We start from the raw sequence: 17,683 nt of genomic DNA on the forward strand, positions 1-17,683 counted from the left end.
TGTGGAGTCTGTGTCTTAGGGTGGCGGTGTATGAGGTTTGATCGTTCTGCGCTCATCTGCCCATTGGAATGCCTCATCTGGTGTATCAAAGAATATGGTGTTGTTCCTATAACTAATTCTGAGGCGAGCTGGGAACAGCAGCATATATGGAATTTGGACTTCCCGGAGACACGATTGGGCTGCCGTAAAGGATTGTCTCTGTTGCTGAACCAGCTTAGTAAAGTCTGGGAAATGTATTATCTGGTGAGAGCCACCTAGCGTGATGTCCCGGCTCCTCACCCAGGACACAGCGGTAAGTGAGACCAGCTGAGCTCTTTGGGACTGGAGGTGAGGGTGCGGCCTGCAGCGTGTGTGCTGGTGCAGGCAAGGAAACAGAGGCCCATAGACATCATACAGGTACATTGTGGTCCTGGGAGACCATAGCTCTACATTGTCACCTGCACTCCTAATACTGCATTGGGAGGAGGAGGAGCCACAGGCTCTAATTGAGGGATGCCTTGGAAACTACAGGTCTACACAAGGCTGTAACTCACACTGATCACGGGCTACACTTTCACAGAGAGGGGATTGCCCCGCTGGCCTTTCACATCTAGATGGCACACAAGGGAAGGGGGTAGCTACTGTCCTTCGCTCCAGTCCATTGCATAGCAAGCCTCCAAGATTGGAGTGAGGGGCCCCTGGTCGGAAGCCATACTCATGAACTTGAAGAATCACCAAGCAAGGACCCCTGGCAAGAGACAACTGGGAAGCGGGGACTCCCTCTGGGGCAACAGGACACTCCGCTGAACGCGGTGACCTGGTCCCAGTGACGCAGGCCTCAGGCTAATTCGGTGCCCTGCATATCAGCACTGTAGAGCTCCGGACAGGAGCTGCACCCCGATCAACGGCACAATGGGTAAAGTTGATAAGACCCAAACAAAACTGCTCTTTGACCCAAAGAAAACCTGAGCCAGAGAGGCGGGGGGCTCCCGCTCGTCGGAGGACCAGGCAGATGGTCCGGAAGAAGAGCCTGGCAATGTAAAGCAGATGTTTGCAGCAGTGCAAAAGAGCTTAGTAATGATTGATGAAAAGATTGACTCACTTGTCTTCTGAAAAGATAGAATATCAGAGCGTCTTGACAAACACTCAGAGCAGATTGATATGACTGAGTGCAGAGTAACCGAGGTGGAAGAAGCACAATCGGAAATGGACTCGATCCAGAAACAAATGGCTAAGGCGCTCTCGACACTGCAAGACAAAGTGGAAGATTTAGGGGCTAGCTACAGAAGGAGCAACATCCGCATTACAGGCCTGCCAGAGTCCACCTCGATGGGCAACGCTGAACAGTTCACAGAAGAAATCTTAATCGCCCTTCTGGGCCGTGAAACCTTCTATGATATGTTTGTGGTGGTGCGGGCCCATCGTTTTGTGGTAAATAATTTAATTACCGGGACTTAATTTGATACAGAAACATAATAAAATAGCTCAGTAAATAAGAGGCAGAATCCGTGGTATTAGAGGTTCTGAATGGGCTTTATTCCAATGGTCGATTATAATCGGTTGCTCCAAGTTCCATCACCACGAAGGTTCAGGAAGTGAAGTACATACGTTATTGACAATCAATTACTTTTATACAATAAGCATTACAGTGGAGCAAATGCAAGAGGCGTAACAATTGATAGTGGAGATAATATATTCATACGTGGCAAAGATAGGCGTAACTGGGTGTGTTTAAAGAACGTCATCAGATGTGATGTCATAAGAGGGTGGTTACATGAAAGAATTTCGCAATGTCAGCAGAAATACTTGGCAGAAATGCGCGTGCAGCAGCATGACGTATGATTGACGTGCAACTAGGGGGTGAAGGGGACTTGACATTTAGCTCTACATGTGGCGACAGAAGTCTGGAGGGTCAAGTCAACCTAATCCCAAATCATATCTAACATCCTATGTTTAAAGAACTATGTTATCCAAAAGAGAGGCCTTCTTGGAGTAGAATCTTATTCTATACTGACTATACTGACTGTTAGTGCGTGTACAAGCGTCTAAGTGTCTACACTAGATGCGAGGGCAGGAATCTTCCATGGTAACAGGGCTATGAATTACTTGTATAAAGACAGAGAAGCCGGGCCTTTGCTCGGTAGCTGGCAGAATGTTTACTTAAACTACTAGACAGGAATGCATTGGGCAGGAATCGGAGCAGATAATTTCGAAGGTGAAATACAGTTCTTGGCAGGCAGCAAGCTGATGTCAGGCTTCGTGAGCCGCGCAGGGAATGAGACAAAGTTCATGGTCACAGATGCAGGCTCGGACTGGAGCTTCAGAGACAGAAAGCAAGAAAAGCTTGATGACAGAATCAGGGCCTACTTGCCTGGACTGTAAAATGGCATAAGTGAATCATATAAAGGCGGTGGCCTTTCGTACTTAGGAATGGAATATCCGGCCCATTCATGGCGGATCTGAAAGAGGACATGTTAACGGTGGACGCACATGTATTTGCGTCTTCATAACTGGAACTGGAGGGAACATACATGTACTTGTAACATGTACATGGAACCGTTGGGGTCCAAGATAGGGGACATAACTGACCAGAAAAATCCATATTTCCACATTCCCTCCTTGTCCCCTACTTGCCCGTCAAGAGATATCAATCTTCATTAATCCATTGATCTGTTCATATAGCATCATTTGTTCTTCTTTCTTCTTCCGGGATCTTGAATGAAAATCTTGATGTGGAATGCACGATGTGGCACACAGACCACAAATCGCTGGTCCACATTGCAGGCATAAGCAGCAACTGAATAGTATGAGAAGGCCAATACCTAGGAAGGATAGAACTCTCCATCCCCAGGCTGATAACACGCTCCAAAACCACCCGGACCAAGTCCAAGTGCCTGGATTCTGGTGTATCTGGCTCACAATCTTATGAAGGCGTGTTATAGCTTTATATACAGATGGCGAATTTTCTGGTATGAATACGCAGCAGCTTGATCCGATGACCCTACAAGCTCCGCCCCTATCGGCTAGGATGACGTCAAGGACAAGACGATTTTGAAGCACAACAATCCGCATAGCAGACTGCTCTTCTGTTAAATTGCCTAAGGCGGAAATAGTTTCGTTCACTACTGCTTCAAGGGTTCTAGTCAATCTACGTATCAGCTTACTATTAGTAACGGTACCTATATAGGGAAAGAGACCTTTATTGAAATCTGTGTATTTTTCCCATGCTGTTTCAGTGTAGTCGACTATTGGGAGATCTCTCCTTTCTCTATTGTGTACTAAATGAGTATTTCTGTGATAATCCGGAGGAGCTAGAAAAACAGGCGGCAAAAGAAATCCAATGTAGCAGGTACCATCCCAATCTAGAGGCAAACGTACATATGCCGTCTGACCACATATGAAATAGGAATGGCGGGAAGCTCTAAATGTCGACTTGCCTTGATCACTGAATTCTATTACAGTGGTGCATCTACTATGGCCCATATGTATGGAACCATTCTTTCTCACACATAATTCACCTTTTACTGGAAATACTGACATGGCGGGCAAACTTGGATTAGCTTCGGATTCGACATTCAAGATCAGGAGATTAAGCGTAAAATTACCTAATCCATATACTTCATTTTCTAGATCAGTTCCTGTTCTTTTGGGAAGTCCCTCCTTGTTGGGGTGGCAGACTTTAAGTAAAACTAAGTTCAGATTTCCCCATACCCAGTTGTCTTGATAAACTGCAGACTTTGAATCTAAGGAATTAATTAAACTAAACCATGCTCCACAGGAGCCGTTGTGTGTGAACGGGTATGGAAAAAGAGGTAGAATTCCTTTATAGTTCTGATAGGGAGGGAGTCGGCCACATATCCAACAATTTGTAGCATTGCTAACCTGATGGGAATGATGTAACATACTAATAAAAGTGTTATTGCGCAGCGCAAATCTGTATGACAATTCATGCGGGGGTAATTCACTAAAAGAATGTTCAGCAGTAATATTATAAACATGTCTAGAAATAGGATAATATATGTGCAACAATATACTTGCAATAATTATTAAAAGACTTAAGAAAAACAAAATTCATAACGTCACTGTGCAATGACTACGCAGTGATTTACAATATGTATGTCGTTTCAACATTTTTCGGGTTTTTTCTCTATTCAGATCTAAGGGATACATGTCGGAGACAAATTCAACCGCTTCACCTTGGAGAGGACTTAAACAATCAAATTTCCCGACTGATTAGATCTGAGTTTTAGTTTATAATGTCCGTGACTACTTGAGTCAACCAAAGGAAGTTTTGAGTCAATGGGTGAAGACACACGAGGTGTAGTTTTTATATCCGATGGTAGTCCATAAAATTTCTTGATATGACTTGAATGTATCCAGCCTTTTCTGCCTTCGATCTTCACGGCTGTCCTTGTGGTGAGCAATACGAGCTGAGGCGACCTCCACCTAGGATCCAGCTGAGTCTTTCGATCAAAGTTCCTCACTAAAACGAGATCCCCCGGAATTACGTCATGGGGTTTCACTTCAGTGTTGTCAGGAAAAGCTGCAGCTACCTGTGAACGACAAGATTGTAGTGCAGACATCAAGGAAGCCAAATAATCTGTCAGCATATTACAGTCAATATCAGTTATTTTACGTGGTATAGGCGTCCCCCACATATTTGGTGGTCTGCCAAAGATCACCTCATACGGGAATAGCCCTGTTCGAGAGTGTGCTACCATTCTCATGTAAAAGAGTGCAACTGGTAATGCTACTACCCAGTCGACACCTTTCTCCCTGCATATTTTGGACAATCTAATTTTCAAAGTCTGATTATGTCTTTCCACGAGACCTGCTGCCTCGGGGTGTCGGACACAGTGAAACTTCCACTGATATCCTAGCAAAAGTGAAACGTGTTTCATTAATTCGGATGAGAACGGCTGGCCGTTATCTGAGTGAACAACACGTGGTAAACCGTATCGTGGGAAGAATTCTCGAACTAACTGTTTGGCAGTAGTCGGGGCAGTGTAATCTGAAACCGGGTATGCCTCCGTCCAACGGGAAAGAGCACAAACAACTACGAGAACATATTTGAATCCTCGACATCGTTCCATCTGGATATAATCCATCTGGAGGACTTCAAAAGGGTGATCAGGAGGCTGAAATCCACCCTGTTCTACGGGAATGCTTTTTCCTGGGTTGAACTGGCAACAGATCATACAGGTACGAACTTTTTGTTTCGCTGCTGCTCGTAAATGTTTGTTGAACCAAATATGTTGAATGCTGTCTAGCATAGCTTTCTCTCCTAGATGCGCTGGACTATGGACAGTGTTAATAATGACTTGGACCATTGAATCAGGAAGGAACCACACAGATTTTTCCTTCATCAACCATCCTTGATCCGTTTGGATCCCTCCTAATTCAATCCATTTCTTTATTTCGTCTGGTGTAGCATGTGTCTGTATATCAATTACGTCAAGAGTAGGATCTTTAACCGTCATACAATGTGTTGGCGTCGGGACTATTGTCTTTGTCATGTCGGATGTTTGAGTTTGAGCCGTCTGTTTAGCTGTTCTGTCAGCTAAATCATTGCCTTGAGAAATGATATCAGTAACTTTCGTATGAGCTTTGCATTTCATAATCGATATTGCAATGGGTAAATGTATTGCATCTAATAAGGCATGAATGAGGGGTCCGTGCTGAATGTGGGCACCGTGAGAAGTTAAATAACCTCTCTCTCGCCACAGCACGCCGAAGTCATGTACAACTCCGAATGCATAACGTGAATCAGTGTATATGTTGACTTTTTTATTTGTGGCTTGAATACAGGCTTGTGTCAGAGCGACGAGCTCTGCTGCTTGAGCGGACAAGGTATTTATACACTTGGTTTCAATAATTTCAGTGGCTGTTGTGACTGCGTAAGCGGCCACTAACTCTCCTGTACTTGTTCTCATACATGAACCATCTACATACAACGTCAGGTCTGGGTCTGACAATGGGACATCGGTTAAGTCTTGTCTGGGTTTCGTCGTTATTGTAATAACATCAATACAATCATGAGCTAGTGGGTCTGTTCCATTTACAGGTAAAAGTGTGGCAGGATTCAATGTGTTACAACGTCTGATTTCTATATGTGGCTGAAACAGTGTTAGTTCGTACCCTGTAAGTCGTGCTATAGTCAAGTGTTGTGTTTGCGTTCGATTCACAAGAACCTCTACTGCGTGTGGTACTTGAACTGTCAATGGATGTCCTAACACTATGGCATCGCTTTGTCTGATTGCTAAAGCTGTCGCTGCCACTGATTTCAGGCACGCAGGCAGAGCCTGAGCTACGGGATCTAATGTACTAGAAAAATAAGCACACGGTTTGTGTGATCCTGCTTGTTCCTGTGTGAGTACTGACAAAGCAGTACCTTCTCGTTCTGTAACAAAGAGTGTAAAATGTTTTCTGTAACATGGTGTTGCTAAAACAGGTGCTTGGCATAGAGCTTTCTTTAAGCTTTCAAAAGCTAGTGTGTGTTCCTGAGTCCAAGGGAGGACAGTCGATGTGGCTGCCTCCTGTGTTGTCAACTGAATGAGTGGTTTTGCTAGAAATGCATACTGAGGGATCCACTGCCTACAATATGAAGTGAGGCCTATGAAAGCCCGCACCTCCTTTTGTGTCTTGGGTATTGGCATGTTAGCTATTAACTGAATGCGGTCGGGTGTAAGCTGCCTTCCCTCCTTGGACAGCGAGTGACCAAGGTAAATAACTCGCTGGACACAGAATTGCAGCTTAGAAGGGGACACCTTGTGCCCCTTTTTGGCTAGAAATTGTAAAACCGTCAGTGATGCTTTTTCACATTCAGGTTCGCTTCGGGCGGTGATCAGTAGATCATCGACATATTGAAGCAGAGCAGTGTTGACTGGCATGTGGATACTGTCAAGTTCTCGTTTCAGTGCTTGGCTATAGATGCTGGGGCTTTCTGTAAATCCTTGAGGTGCGCGTGTGAATTTAAAGCTACGTCCATTCAAACTAAATCCGAACAAATATTGGCTTTCCGGATCTATAGGGACGCTGAAAAAGGCATTCTTGAGATCAATTACAGTAAAGAATGTTGCTTCGGAATCAATAGCTGTCAGTAATGAAGAGATGTCTGGAACTACGGGGTATTGTGGTACAATACATTTATTTAATTCGCGCAGGTCAATGACCAATCGATATACTGGCGGGGCCTTCGGATCTGTTCGTTTAAGAATCGGAATTATCGGTGAATTACATATATTGGAGTCGGTCTCCACAACCACTCCTTGGCCAATAAGCTCGTCAATGATTTGCAGTAAAGCCATTACAGCATCTGGGGGTAACTTGTATTGTCGTATTCGTGGTAGTACCACTCCTGCCTTTAGTGTGACTCGATATGGTGTAATGTTCATGCAACCAACATCTGTAGGGCCTTGTGCCCATAAATGTGTGGGTAAAGTCTGTAGTCGGGGATCCATGTCTCTAGACACATAGTGACCCTTAAAATCACGTAAAAACAATCTTACTCCTTCCGGAGAACAACATATTATAGCTCCTAGAGCTTTCAGTGTTTTTATTCCTAACAAGTTTTCTGGACATGATTTAGTAAGCAATAAATCTGTAGTTCTGGTCAAGGGTCCTATCGTAAGTGGAAGAGGCTGTGATACTTCATTAACAATAGGTTTTCCTGAAAAACCAAGGGATATATTCTGTGAGCCTGAGAGGGGTGCCCCTGGAACTTCACTACGTTTTATGGTTGTTCGACTTGCCCCTGTATCGAGTAAAAATTTTCTATCTTGGCCTAATAATTCACTATGTACATAAGGTCCTTCTTGGTCTACAGGGACCTCGATAAGGGGTAAGTCAACTTCCCTCTCTAGGCTAGTTCATGCATATCGTTGATAATCAGGATAGTCATACTGTGCGGTCTGGTACAGCTGTCGTGTCGTGGTTTGTGTGGCAGCAGCCGGCAGTGCTGGTGCGGCTGGCACAAACTGTATAGACTGTTGTGGAGCTGGCATGGCTTGTGCATGCTGCGGTGCTCCTTGTTCATTCTGATCCTGTCTAAGTGGCCGTGGTCTTTCTTTTGTAATACCTGTGGCGATATTACGCTTCAGGACTGGACAATCGTGTACATAATGACCTGGTTGTTTACAATAGTTGCATGTCCCTTTTACAGGTCCTGCTGAATCACCGGAATGTGTCGTACCCTTTTTATGTCCTTCAGCTGGAACTGTCTGAGAGACTAGCATTTTCATTTTCGTGTCTTTCATGCGTCTTTGTTCATGTTCTTGTTCCTCTCTAATTCTATTGTAATGGTACTGTAACATTTGTAACATTTGTGATGGGGTATTACCTTGCCATGTACTCTCGAATTTTAATACTCTATTCTTCACTTGGGGCAAAGAATTTTCAACTAATTTTGTCACAAACAGGTGTGGGTATGACTCGCTACTTGCTTTTATACCACTATTTATACCAAAACATTTTTCGAATCGGGCATAGAAATCACTAGTGTCTTCATCTTGCTTTTGTTTACAGGCTGAAATTGCACCCCAGTCTTCCTTTTTCGTAGTTAATAAACGTGGCAGCACCTGTACTAATAAACCTGGTAATGCTTTAGTTTTGTCCCCAAGCCCCGACCCTGCAGTTCGGGCCTTTTCTTCTGCTTCTAATGCTGACCATTCTATCTTTTGGTCTCCTACCTCCCACTCTTTTTCCCTGAGTTTTTCATAGATGCCAGCAGGCATTAATACCTTTAATATTGTCATAATGTCGGGATAGGTATACTCTCCCATGAGTAACATGTCTTTAATTTCTCGGTGGAAACCCGCTGGGTCTTTGTCATGACTGGGTACCACTTTCTTCATTTCTAACAATTCTATTTTCGATGTGGGCGTATATACATATACACGTTTAAACTGATTGTCCTCGCCCTTTATTGGGTGTACTTCTCGTAAGGGATTCTGTCTGTCCATGTAATACATCGGTCTTTCCTTGATGGGCAATGAAACATGTTCTGGACATACAAAAAGAATGTACTGCCTTCTGTATTCTAGTATTTCCTTAATTAACTTAGTACCTGAACCTTTCCACCTATTCGTGAGTAATTCAGTCAATATATCAGGTAAGGGACCAGGATCTGAATGTTGGCTTTTATATAGTATAAGAAGTTGTTGAATCATATAAATCCCAGCTAAACGCTGTTCATCTGGGGTGAGGTTCAAAAATGTGTGTGCTATTGTATCATCACCATATTTTCCGGGACTGTCAACCCAATGAACGGCTGACCTGGCTAATTCTTGTTCATCCATAGAATCGAGTAAATGATAACCCCTTCGTTCTCGCAGTAATTTGTCAGCGGCTTGGAACGAATGCTCGGGGGACCTTATATTTATTATAGGTGTTTGGAAATTCCTGTTATTATCTGGACATATCGGACGTATCGGATCAGTAAAACATCTGGTACTATTACAAGATCTTCCTCTACCTACATAGGCTATGGTGTCTGACTGTCTTGTGGGCAGTCCTGATCCTTCCTCCTCCTCGTTTTGTTCAAACTGGTCTACCGCTAATCTTTCTTCGTGTAGACGTTCTATTTCTTTACGGATCTTTCTGCACATGGCTATTATACAGTTTTGCTTATCATGTCTCCCTTCTGAGATATTCTGGCTCCATCTGGTAAGAATCTGCATTGCTTCCGGGTCTACCCCCGGTCGGTCTTGATTTCTGATTACGCAATTTATGAGGAAACGTAACAGTTCCCCCTGTATTTCCACTTTCTGGTATTCCATAGCTCTGTTAATACATTCTGAATCTCGCCCTGTTTGGACAAAATGGTATATATTATCTAGATGCGCCGCCATTCCTGGTAACTTCCCTAAATACACTGCGGCTCGTCTGATACGTAATGATGCCATGATCATTTCGTCCTCTTTGCCGGGCACAGGGTCATATCTACAATCTATAAGAAGTTCCTTAAGCGTACGGGCATTTATGAGTTTGGGGGTACGTGAATGTGCTGACTCTTGAAAGGTAAGTTTATTTATTCTGGGTGGCGTAGAAAAAATATTGGTAGCACCTCCGGTAGCCCCGTCTGGGGTATCGGGTGTGAAAGGATTCGTTGAACGTGATACAGCAACTATAGGTGTGGACACAGCTATAGAAGTAGCTGTAGGAACAGATGTAGAAACAGATGTGCTTGCCGGAACTTGTGTCAGGACTTGTTGCTGTAAAGATACGGGTACTGGATCTTGGCGTTGAATATCCCTGGCAGGCGGTCTATGCGGGGCGGGATTAGCATACTCGGGAGCTGCGTCATCTAAATATGAGGAAAGAAAAACATCTTCTGCGGTTCTAGGATGCCCCTTAGGATGTACTTTTATTGGAAATAATGGGGGTGGCAAGTCTTTTGGTATCTCCGGGGTAGCCTTAGGTAATCCTTCGGCCAGAAGGGGATACATACCCTTCATAAGGGCATGTCTTTGTCTGTCTACTTGTTCTGATTTTACTCGTGTACCTTCTTCAATTAATAGATTTTCTTGAACTTTATTTGAATTCTCTTTACTCTTCTCTTCCTGTCTACGTGCTTTTTCTGTGCGTCTATACGATTCTTTACGCCATAATTCAATGGCGTCCTTCTGTGATTGTCTAGCTTTCTTTTTCCATAATTCTTCCTCTACTTTCACGATGCACTCTGCATCCCAGGTCCCAGCTGCGGGCCACCTCTGACTTTCTGGTAATTCCTTAGTGTAGTCTACCCATAGATCAAGAAATAATATAGCGTCTAAGCCGTGTTTATGATACATGAAGTACCCTGGAGTGTCCCTAGGAGGAATAGGAACAGCTTCTTCGAGTACCCCTTTTCTAGTTGTGATCTGTCTTAATTTCGAAAAGAGCGGCATATTGAGAACTGATCTGATACTTGATCTTGAACAAACTTAATACAGTAATCACAATAATGAACAGTCATTCACACCACAATATGCAGAACGTACTTAAAACATTTAACATTTAACATTTAACTGATCAACAATGATGATGACGATTAAGAAAAACTTAATCACTAAACATAATACTCGACTTTAACTGAATTATTCTGAATTCATATACTAGATATACTAGATGTACTGCTAAACAGTACAGATACACTGCTAAAACAGTGCAGACCGGATTTGTGTACCCAAATCCGTCTTGACCGGCACAACCTATGTGCACGTCAGAACGCCTCCCCAGTAATGGTACTCACCGGGTAGCTCGGAACGGAAGGCCTCGGAACGGATCTGAACTGAACTTGAACCGGACTGGACTCGACTTGAACACTTCGGAAACCGGACTTGACTTGGGACTTCGGAAACTGGTGGGCCTCTGTATACCTCGGATCTTGCTCTCTCAGCTAGGCTCTGGTCGGGATACTTCGCACTTCTCACTGCCTCATCTGGGTGTTGACCGCAGCCTCAGTCGCCCCCGCTTGACCGGAGGGAGATACAGGAAATCCTGCTGGTACGCGTTGTTGTCCGTCCAGCTGTGGCAGGAGACCGGGCCTGCAACGCACCACCGGCGCGTGAGATGAGAAAGTGTCCCTGTTCGGGCGCCATTTCTGTGGTAAATAATTTAATTACCGGGACTTAATTTGATACAGAAACATAATAAAATAGCTCAGTAAATAAGAGGCAGAATCCGTGGTATTAGAGGTTCTGAATGGGCTTTATTCCAATGGTCGATTATAATCGGTTGCTCCAAGTTCCATCACCACGAAGGTTCAGGAAGTGAAGTACATACGTTATTGACAATCAATTACTTTTATACAATAAGCATTACAGTGGAGCAAATGCAAGAGGCGTAACAATTGATAGTGGAGATAATATATTCATACGTGGCAAAGATAGGCGTAACTGGGTGTGTTTAAAGAACGTCATCAGATGTGATGTCATAAGAGGGTGGTTACATGAAAGAATTTCGCAATGTCAGCAGAAATACTTGGCAGAAATGCGCGTGCAGCAGCATGACGTATGATTGACGTGCAACTAGGGGGTGAAGGGGACTTGACATTTAGCTCTACATGTGGCGACAGAAGTCTGGAGGGTCAAGTCAACCTAATCCCAAATCATATCTAACATCCTATGTTTAAAGAACTATGTTATCCAAAAGAGAGGCCTTCTTGGAGTAGAATCTTATTCTATACTGACTATACTGACTGTTAGTGCGTGTACAAGCGTCTAAGTGTCTACACTAGATGCGAGGGCAGGAATCTTCCATGGTAACAGGGCTATGAATTACTTGTATAAAGACAGAGAAGCCGGGCCTTTGCTCGGTAGCTGGCAGAATGTTTACTTAAACTACTAGACAGGAATGCATTGGGCAGGAATCGGAGCAGATAATTTCGAAGGTGAAATACAGTTCTTGGCAGGCAGCAAGCTGATGTCAGGCTTCGTGAGCCGCGCAGGGAATGAGACAAAGTTCATGGTCACAGATGCAGGCTCGGACTGGAGCTTCAGAGACAGAAAGCAAGAAAAGCTTGATGACAGAATCAGGGCCTACTTGCCTGGACTGTAAAATGGCATAAGTGAATCATATAAAGGCGGTGGCCTTTCGTACTTAGGAATGGAATATCCGGCCCATTCATGGCGGATCTGAAAGAGGACATGTTAACGGTGGACGCACATGTATTTGCGTCTTCATAACTGGAACTGGAGGGAACATACATGTACTTGTAACATGTACATGGAACCGTTGGGGTCCAAGATAGGGGACATAACTGACCAGAAAAATCCATATTTCCACAGTTTTCTCTGCCCTGGGCCACCTCCTGGGGCTCCTCCACGCCCAATGATAGCAAAATTACTAAATACAGATACAGAGATGCTGCCATACGGCGGGCTATGGAGTTGGGTGTGCTGCAGAACGAGGGCTCTGCTATCTCTCTCTACCCAGACTTTACTATGAAGGTCAAGGAAGCCAGACGCCAATTCAACACTCTTAAGCGGTGACTCAGTGACCAAAACATAGAATACGCAATGCTTTACCCAGCCATGCTAAGAGTTACCCTAAACGGCAAGGCCTGTATCTTCTCGGACCCCAAAGCGCAGCAAACAGCTCTGAAGGACTTTTGTAAGAAGGTGGTATGAGATGCAGAAGCGGGGCGACATGACAAGGCGGCTTGGGGGGGGCGAAAGGTAGCGACCTGGATGAGCAAGAGTGAACTGACCGTGGTGTGCTGGGTCCCCCAGCACTTGGACTGTCAGAGCCTGTTAGTGGAGCATTTAGCTGTGAGAGATTCGCGACAGAGAACTAATGCTGGCTAGGCTCACTTTAAGACTGCATGAAGATCGACACAGCAGCGTGAAGGAACCCAAACTCTCGCAAGTATTGCTGATGGCAACCCCTTTGGCTTGACAGCAAGCCACTGTTCTCCTTACTATTATCATTGTTTCGTTTGTCCTCACACTTTGAGGAAATACTTTGACTAATGTGATAACGGAGTTACACTCTCCCTTACTGTGTATATGTATCAATGATAGTTCGGTTAGTTCCGGATGTGTCATATTTGCTCAGATGGCGTGGCTTACTGCTGTTAGCCACTAGTAGTGCTCAGGTAACATCTGCCCTTGCATGTTACACACTACATGGCTTGTTGCCTTATTCACCTAAGGGGTAAGGGTGGGAGGTAGGGGGACACCGACTTTGGGATTGCATGGCGTGGGTGGGGGGGTGGGGTGGCTGTTTTGGGAATTGTTTTTGTCTGTATGTTTTAATTTGGTCACAGTGAGAGGTTTGTACCCGGAATTTGCATCAGGAGTAACTTGCAATATTGTGCTGGCTATGGGCTATTACACTAGAGGGCACCTAAGAATCCTAGCTGGGAATTTGTTTCCCCTTTTTTGATACTATGGGTGACAGGGTAAGTCTGCTGACTTGGAACGTCAGGGGGCTGAAACCAGCATAAAACCAGGAAAGTGATGGCATACTTAGCTAGTCACAACACAAACATTGCACTAATACAAGAAACTTACCTTCCAACTGATAATCTAGCGCTTGCCCGCAGGAGGATCCGTGGCGCATTCCACGCTGCTGGCTTCACCTTACACGCCCGGGAGGTACTCACATGGGTAAACCCTAAAGCTGGATTCTCCCTAGAAGAAATGTATACAGGTACTGGAGGCAGATATACAATATCTAAATGTAATGGGAAGGGCATGGAATGTGTTCTTATGAATGTTTACGGCCCCAACTATGATTGCCCACAATTTTCTCAAAATCTCCTTGCCTTAGCATGCCATTTATCCTCTCTGCCGCAAATCTGGGAGGGGGGACTTCAACTGTGTGCTGAATCCAGACATTGACCGTTCAGGGGGGCCTGTCAGGCGCCAGTCCTTTGCAGACAGAACGATCATAGATGCAATACCCGAGCTAGAGTTGATTGATGTTTGGTGCTCCCGATCGGGTGACGCAGGGGGGTTTACACATTACTCCACTCCACATGATTTACACACCAGGATAGATTACTGGTTCCTGACAGGTTCACTGAGACATGCCATATGGGGCTGCGAGGTGTTTTCTCGCTCGTATTCTGACCACTCACCAATACTACTTGACCTGGAATGCCCTTCAAAGCACCCACCTCCATTTACTTGGAGATTCCCTCCATATGCATTACTAGATGATGCCTTTAGAGAGGAGATGCGGGCACCTTCAGGACTCCACAAAGAAAGCAGAATTGCTCTCAAATAGATTGCGGGTAAAGGCTTACCCTGAACGTATCATAAAGAAAGCCCAGAAAAGAGCCCGGAATATCACAAGAGAATCACTACTTGAAAATAACCCTAGAAAAACAACAGAATCTCTTATTTTTGTAAGCACCTTGAACTCTCTGTCCAACAAGGTCAAAAAGATTGTGCATAAGCACTGGTGTATTTTATCTTCCAGTAGTCTTCAGCTTTCGTAAACTATGTTCTCTTTTAAAAAGAACAGAAGCTTGCGAGACAGACTGGCCCATAGCAAGTCTCTACAGGAAGCACCTCAACCAGAATATATGTTGTGGGACTTACCCCAGGTGAAGGGCCACTTCCCCTGTGACAACTGCACATTATGTGCCCTCACCACCCACACCTGTACCTTGGATCTCGGCTTAGGAAAAGCTTGGGAACAACTATCACACACCAAATGTAACAGCAACAACATTATGTATATAATCACATGCCCTTGCGGCTTGAGATACATTGGCATGATGACTCGAAAAGTCAAAACGCATATATGTGAACATAGAAGCACAATACGTTGCAAAAAAACTATCAACCAGACTAACTGCACATTTCATTGAACACAATCATACTGATAAAGATCTACATTGGTCTATTATTGAGAAACTTACACCAAGCCACAACACTAGCAAGAGACTCCTGGAAAAGGAACAGAGATAGGTCTATAAATTCCAGACTAATATCACAGGATTGTATGATGAAATACCATGGCATAAGCTGAGTCTTTAAATATACCCATCCTCATACCAGCCGTGAATTTAAAGGAACCGAATAGTATGTCTGCTTGTCTATGGCAAGCATAAAGCGAATCCTAACATCACCATCACACCCAGCCAAGACCATAAAATAATTAGATATGCACCCTCGCATTTGTTTACTCACACAGTGGTGTAGACTAAGGGTGGGCGTAGTGCTCCGCTCTGCCCACGGAGTGTACGTAGTGCTGCCTGCTTCGTGGTCCACAAAGTAGGCGTAGCAGGCAGCACTGCGAGAAATGCGCATGCGCGGGCGTCCGCGCATGCGCATTTGTGAGGAAGAAGTTGCGGTTGAATCAGGAAGAGGGAGCCCCGGGACGCCGCACCTCAGGTAAGGCATTTTCTTACTTTAAAATACTTTAAATTATTTTCAAGTGAGGGCGGGCGGGAGGCGGGCGGTGTGTAGTGGGGCTATGCGGAGTGTGCAGATTTGGCCACACTACGCGATGCTCCACGTAGCCTCACTACGCCCACTACGCCCAGGGTTAGTGTAGACACTAACGATTACCATCAGTTAGTCACATAAATGCACCAGATAAACTCTGGTAAAGTACACGCCGTATGACAGGAGAGTAATATCGCTAGTTACACCAGCAATGGTGGCACTTTATAATATTTCTACACTTTATAATATCTCTACCCACCGCAGATTTGAATAGTATACGCATAAAAGACTGATAGCAATAAACTCGCTGGCCACATTACACCTTCCCATTAGGACTTGCAGTCTATCTTGGGAGGCTTGAAATTCAACCTTTGAAGTCCCACACAACTGAGTCATAATTTGTGACATCAAACATTTCAATTTTTCAAAAAACCTGTGCCGAAGGCAACGCACAGCTTACCTCAGCATGGGACACATTCTCCGATCACCATGGGTTATTCATACGGCTTGACGCTACAGACAGAAGGCAGTATGGCCCAATCACCGTCACTCCTGGGGTCACATCCTTGAACTCACGTCACTTGACCGGAACTACTGAACACCGCGGCAAATGGGCTTTAGAACGCAGCCCGGCCAAACCGGCCATTACCAGCGAGGGGAGCAGACAGGACCAAAAGGTTTCCCATGGGATGGGTCCCTTGGTGTTGTGAGTGTGAGCAGATGGCCGAATTAAAGACCGCGCAATGACTCATCTTTTAACATTACCGTATGCCTGATATTTTACCCACTGAAGCACATTACGCTTTAACGAAGTTCCTGGTTCTGTTTTTTGACACTTTCCCTCGCTCCTGGGTGTGTATATGTGTGTATATGCATCTTTATTTCGCTAACCGAGTATGACTACAGGGCCTTCCTATCGCCGCCCCCTGACAAGTTCTCCTTGTTGAAGATAGGTTTAAATTATATGTAGATACTAGATTATGAAGCGCTCACGATGTCACTCATTACCCCATTTGTCATAAAGTAACCACACAAATCACATGGATACTATGTTTCTGTTCTTTTAACAAGTATGCAGATGTGTGTATGCACACATTTTTAGAATAAAGTTGATTAACGATTGAATCCATTACCAGGGTACCCTGTTCTCATGTAGTTAAGTTAAATCATGCTATGTACGAGACCTTCATCTCTTTTTCCAGAGTTACGGATGTATAAAAATAACGTTTGGTGTGTATACTCCTAAATATGTAGGTGATAAGCAGTCCTGTGTCAGATGCGCAAATGCCAGTACTGATATGCGTGAACCTGCTACTAGAGAGACTGCGTATTGAAAAAATTATTTGTGAACAAGTAGAAACTGATTAATTTTCCCTTTCCTTTAAAACCTCTGTTGCCTGTGAAGACTAGAATTTTGGGAGCTTTACTAAAGGGTAGGCTGGGACATTCCGAGTCTCTTGGGTGCATTAGAAAGTGCCTGAAACCTTGTTTTCTCCTTTCTTCACCTTCTTTGATATCTGTTAATATTGCTGCTAATATTGCTGCTGTGAGTGATATGGAGACCTACTGAAGCCTTAACCTTGACAGTGAAATATGCCAGAGTAAAATCAGTGACAGACTTATAGATTATGCAGATTTTTAGAAACAAGATACGAGCTCTTACCAGAAGCCAGCTCTCCATGAATGTGGGAGTTAGCTGGTCAACTATCCAGAAGCCTTTGATGTGTCAAGGGGCAGCAGAGAGGATGCTCTTCAAGATACCTAGCAAGGTTTTTGGTGTACTGGCCAACAGAGCATTGCTATCATCATGGTAGAAGATGAAT

General features: G+C 44.4%; 1 protein-coding gene across 2 annotated transcripts in view; it reads left to right on the forward strand.

Moving 5' to 3' along the window:
- The first annotated feature begins 16,505 nt into the window (after positions 1-16,505).
- The window catches only part of LOC146810887 (uncharacterized), an 898,367-nt gene continuing 897,189 nt past the window's right edge, over positions 16,506-17,683 (forward strand). The window contains exon 1 of one of the 2 annotated variants that reach the window (XM_085617928.1): positions 16,506-16,712. In XM_085617928.1, coding sequence (XP_085474054.1) covers positions 16,629-16,712 — 84 coding nt within the window. In that variant the 5' untranslated portion in view covers positions 16,506-16,628. The remainder of the gene's footprint in view (positions 16,713-17,683) is intronic. The other variant, XM_085617929.1, reaches the window with a different exon arrangement.

The sequence above is a fragment of the Triturus cristatus genome, chromosome 7 (assembly GCF_964204655.1).
Source record: "Triturus cristatus chromosome 7, aTriCri1.1, whole genome shotgun sequence".
Classification (NCBI taxonomy): Eukaryota; Metazoa; Chordata; class Amphibia; order Caudata; family Salamandridae; genus Triturus; species Triturus cristatus.